Source organism: Aptenodytes forsteri, unplaced genomic scaffold, assembly GCF_000699145.1.
Source record: "Aptenodytes forsteri isolate BGI_AS27 unplaced genomic scaffold, ASM69914v1 Scaffold265, whole genome shotgun sequence".
NCBI classification, from domain to species: Eukaryota; Metazoa; Chordata; class Aves; order Sphenisciformes; family Spheniscidae; genus Aptenodytes; species Aptenodytes forsteri.
Genome location: NW_008796175.1, coordinates 504,877 through 509,725, shown reverse-complemented (window position 1 = coordinate 509,725; position 4,849 = coordinate 504,877). Strand labels below are relative to the sequence as shown.

Genomic DNA, 4,849 nt, shown 5'->3' with positions numbered 1-4,849 from the left:
ATCTCAAAGGCAGGCAGATCCCCAGCAGGCTGGTAACATTTCCCTCCTAAATGTTTTGTTTAGCTACTTGTAGCATGCTATTTTGATTCCCCCTACTGATCTTATCTCATAGTAACGAACACCAGCACTTTCACACAGAGCTGCCAAGAGCTGCCGTCATTAAGGCAATCACTTCTTGTCAATGCTAGGCCGTCACTTTTAAACGTTCAGTCATCAGGGATTTGCTGCAGCAGGCTCCAGGATGGTCAGAAATAAACAAATTAACTCCCAAACACTTTAAGGATATCGATTTTTATTGGACATTGCGAGATCAATAAGAAAAAATAATTTGTACAGCTTTGTGATATAACCATTGCTGCTGAAAGAGTAAGGCTACTTGTCACGAGAAGAGACCCGATGCAGCTAACAGGGTGTTCCTGGCAGGACCTGCTCTGAGAAGCAGGTGATGTTCTCCGCTCACCCTGTCCCACAGCAGCACCTTCCGCCTCGGGCAGGTCCACGTAGCCTTATGGTAGCACAAATGGGGCTTCTTAGACACTAAGGGTGAGCAGCCCTGCTCTAAGAGACCCTCTGCAAATGGCTCACTGCCAACCACAGTTGCAGTATCAGTCTGGTACAGTGGTTACTGACCTTCTGCCTTGCTTCTCCCTCCCTCTGCTAATTCCGTCTTTCCTCTGCGCCTCACAAGGTCACCTGGCCGATGTTCAGCCATTTCCTCCATGCAGCGACTGCCGCACAGCAGCCCTCTTCCCCAAGGAAAGAGCTCTGTCCGCAATAGAGAGCTGACTTACTATTTTTGAGGCCTTTGGTGACAGCAGCTGGCATGAGCTGATTTGTGACACCAGCTAGGGGGGAACCAGGACACTTTAGGAAGTAATCCAGCAGCTCAGACGCTTTCAGCTGGCAGAGTAACCCTTTCTAACGAAACCCAGATGCTTAAGAGTGATTGTAGAGCAGCAGCTACGGATATTGCTCTAGCACTGGGGCACCCACTCCATAGGACGGGCAGAGCTAGAAAAAGAGGCTTCGGTTTACATAGTATTTTTGCTAAGCTTTTTGCCTTTGACAGTTCTTAAGAGTTTAAAAAAAAACAGATGCTAGGACAAAAGGCTGAGTTTCCACGGCGGCAGTGAGACATCCTCAGACTAGGCAAAATTCTAGTTGGCCCCATCAGTATCTCGAACTACCATCCCTTTGCTATGTCAGGTAGGTGAAATGCCAGACCGTGAGAAATTTTAGCATTGATTCAGCCCCTAAGGGGAGATCAGAATTTAGACGTCAGTAAGAGTTACGGACTGTATCATCATGAAATCAAGACAGTAATCTTAAATCAACGAAGGGCTCAGCTGGAAAAAAGAAATCAAATTGAAAGGCTCTGTCGGCAGAAAAGGGGGTAGTTGTACCATGACCGGTTGATTACCTGTACTGTGCTAGTGCCAGCAAACAGACCTAGCTGCTGGACCCTACCCCTGGACCACTGACAGAAGGGGTATTTCTTACTGACAGCAAAATACTTCTCATAGAAGATGACTCGGGAACTCGTGTCTGGTGCCAACACAGCACTCGGCCATCTGATGAACATTCCCGTATTCACAACCAAAGAGAACATAAATACAGTGGGTAAACAAGCTGAGCATGGCAGATTATCTACGTGATCAGACGTGAGCTGCCCCCCCCCCACAGGCACCAAATGTACAACCACATCCCAGGCAACTTGGGGCAACACAGGGCAGTTTACGTTTAAACGAAGGAGGGCAACAAGGATATAACGTGATAATGAAAAACTAGGGAAAAAAAAAAAAAAGGATATAACGTGATAATGAAAAACTAGGAAAAAAAAAAACCAACCAAACCCTTCACACAACTATTTTTCAGCATTGTAAAAAAATAAAAATGAAAGCAATCTTTTTGACTTCCCGTGCCTACACCATGCAGGTCTCCTAGGCATTCTAGGAGCAGGAGACGCTGCCCCTTTTTCTGCTGTTAAGTGATGCAGTGCACACAGTATTTCTGAAGGAGTTCCATAAACTGTAGTGCAAGCAAACTGAGAAAATAAATAGCACTCGAACATTCCCTCTTGTCAAAGAACATTAACTGCAGTAAAAACTAGCTTGCTTTTTGTTTTAACTGAAGTTAACTCAGCTGCAACTTGCTTTAATATATGAAAATTTGAAGATGTGTTTCACAGCATAACTGTAGAATAATTTACACTGCATTGCCAATTCACAATTCAGTCATTTTCATTAACAGTGTACAAAGAAGGTCCTTAGTTTATATATATATATACTTTATAAAGTCTGGAAGATCAATATAAATACTGCTCCAGAAATTAAAAAAGTGTTTACATCCCCGACTTGAATATTACATCTCAGTGTCCTGGATTATTATTATAATCTGTAAAAGTCTTAGCGGCGCAGAGGTTCAAGTTTTCGAAATTTCAGTGACGAGCTGGATGACAAAGCATCTTGGTTTGAAGAAGAATTCACTGTGTCTGGGGACTGGAACAATACTCTACCACGATGATTAAATACATAAAAAGACGGATGGTTCCTTAATGTGTCAAACGTCCTTCAAAATAAATGTAAAAAGTCGACGTTAATACTCTCTTAGAGCAGGGGTTTTAGAAGAGTCAGTCTAGGGTATACCAACTTTTACAGACACGGAAATACAAGTTTTGAATCCAAAACTCTTGCTCGTTTTATAAGTTTCCTAAACTGAAACACAGAGGAAATACAAAGCCAAGCGTGAAAAATACCGACTGCTCAATACGCAGAGGCTGTCCACCCCACAGACAAACTTCACCTTCCTTCCTTGAGCTTAGGGGCAGGCCTGTGGATTACTGCATGCACACGTACCAAATGTGCCGGCCTTGGTTCAGCTGTCACTCCTGTTAATACCTTGACGCTGTTTACTGTCAGCTTTCTGTGCCTGAAGCTAAGGGTTTTAGGTAAACGCTATGAAATACAACAATGTCAACTTGTTTACTTTCCATATTCCCCTGTGCTTTTTTGAAATGGCCAGAGGGGCTGCGTCTGCCCATCCAATTTCATATCCTTTTCAAAATCTCGATTCAAAATCCCTTATTTTCTTAAAGTCTGTCAGATATTCTGCCTTGAGTAGTTCAGCGTGAGGCTCAAATAATTCAGACTCTTGTAGAGAAGCAAAGACAAGCAGGGCGAGCCAAGCATACTGCCCCGTAGTCTATGAGACCATCTCAGGACAGCAGTTTGTGACTGCTGAGCTCTTACTTCCCACGTAGACATTTCATTCCCCTACCAACTCTGCACAGCAGGATTTTGGATGAGGAAAAGCAAGAAGTTTATTTAATTTGTTCCAGTTACCTAACTCTCTCTGAAATCCAAGACATTCTTGGCTTTCCCAGGTGTGGCTGTCCCTCTCAGTGTTATTGTCTACAACGTGCATTTGAGAAGAACCGAGCTAAAGAGCGAGCTATTTCACAGTGTGCAGTTTGTATAGAGAGTAGCAGATACAGGTGTTTATGAAAAGAAGAAATAAAACATACTTATTTTTTAGTTCTGAAGTGGCATCCATGTCTTTAAATTCTCCTGCGATATGTACTATCCCATAGCAGGTAACTGCAAAGGCTAACAGAGTCTGAAGAACTATCTGTAACAGAGGGAAGCACAATGCAACACACTCATTACTTCATGTTCTTAATATTTACCAGAGAATCTCATCTTTCAAACAGTGTCTCTTGCGCTTTTCATCCAGTGACAGTAAGCGCTTTAGAGAGGTGGGCAATTCAGCAGTAGGGAAACTGAGGCACGGGAGGATTAAATACGCCGCCTATTTAGCACGGCAAAACGGTGGCAGAGCTGAGAAGAGCTTCAGCTGCCTGACAACCGGTCTGCGTTGCACGAATTGAATTGATTCACGCGGCTCCTCAGCGAGATCCTTGGAACAAAACACTGTGTTCTTGTGCACTTAAGGATCTAATACGCTCTCTGAGAAAGGAGTTGGCTGCCAACACATGCCGTGCAGCGGTGGCAGCTGCTGCTCGGTCCAAACGCCGTGCCTGGCTGTCGTGGGTATTTGACCTCCTCACCCTTCCGGTTAAGCAAAAATGGAACAGATAATAGTCGAAGTGGAATTTAAAAACCAAGCAAATAAAACAAATAAACCCCCCCCCCCTTCCTGAAGCAGGTTGTGCTGGGATCAAATGGGCACGCAGCCACACTGGATAAACAAATGTCAGCCAACAAAAGCCAGAGGGAGGAGGATGTTTATGCTGCAAAGAAGGAGATGAACGCAAAAGCTCTCTGAGCTCCGTTCAGGGAATTCCTGGAGAAGACGCTTCAGGGTAGTTCTAAAGAAGGAGAGAGAGGTCTGGACCTGGGGTTTGCTCTCTCTGACTGATAAAGACACCGCAGAAGTTGGGGTAGAAAATACGGTTCTTTTTTGACAGAGGGAGCTCAAATGAAAGCGCAATTTAAAAACTACTTTACCCTTTATTCTTGCCTATCACATTAAGAAAAGAGCAACTGAGAGAGACTAAACTATCCACAGAGCCTTACACCTTTCAAACGCTATAAAACCTCAAACTTACATCTATGGGCAATGTTTCATCTTCCTTTTCTGTTAATCTCATATAAGAGCGATCTGCAAAACAGAAACACACGGACGCATCAAACACTCTGTGTGAGCAAATAAACAGAAGAGCAATACAAAACCCCACAGGAACTCGCTGTAGGTCCTAGACGCGTGTCAGTCCCGATCATCCCCCGGCAGCTGGGCTGCTCCTGGTCTTGCTTTGAGTCTCTGCTCCCCCAGGGCACGGCTGACCCCGAACCCCGGGCAGCCCCCGTCACCACCTCCTCTCCCCGCGGCC

General features: G+C 44.6%; 1 protein-coding gene across 1 annotated transcript; it reads right to left on the bottom strand.

The window, feature by feature from the left end:
- Positions 1-1,805: 1,805 nt before the first annotated feature.
- MMGT1 (membrane magnesium transporter 1) lies at positions 1,806-4,636 on the bottom strand. The gene is made up of 3 exons (XM_019474218.1): positions 4,568-4,636; positions 3,524-3,627; positions 1,806-2,568 (listed from the first exon to the last, which is right to left on the bottom strand). The coding sequence occupies exons 1-3, from the start codon at positions 4,607-4,609 to the stop codon at positions 2,406-2,408; spliced, it is 309 nt and encodes a 102-aa protein (XP_019329763.1). The 5' UTR covers positions 4,610-4,636; the 3' UTR covers positions 1,806-2,405.
- Positions 4,637-4,849: the final 213 nt, after the last annotated feature.

Excerpts from the sequence above, each read along its gene's own strand:
- MMGT1 (XM_019474218.1), bottom strand. The coding sequence starts at position 4,609 with ATGAGATTAACAGAAAAGGAAGATGAAACATTGCCCATAGAT. Across the intron at positions 3,628-4,567 it reads ATGAAACATTGCCCATAGAT|ATAGTTCTTCAGACTCTGTT; the intron begins GTAAGTTTGAGG and ends CCTCTGTTACAG. Across the intron at positions 2,569-3,523 it reads ACTTCAGAACTAAAAAATAA|GACGTTTGACACATTAAGGA; the intron begins GTATGTTTTATT and ends TTTATTTTGAAG.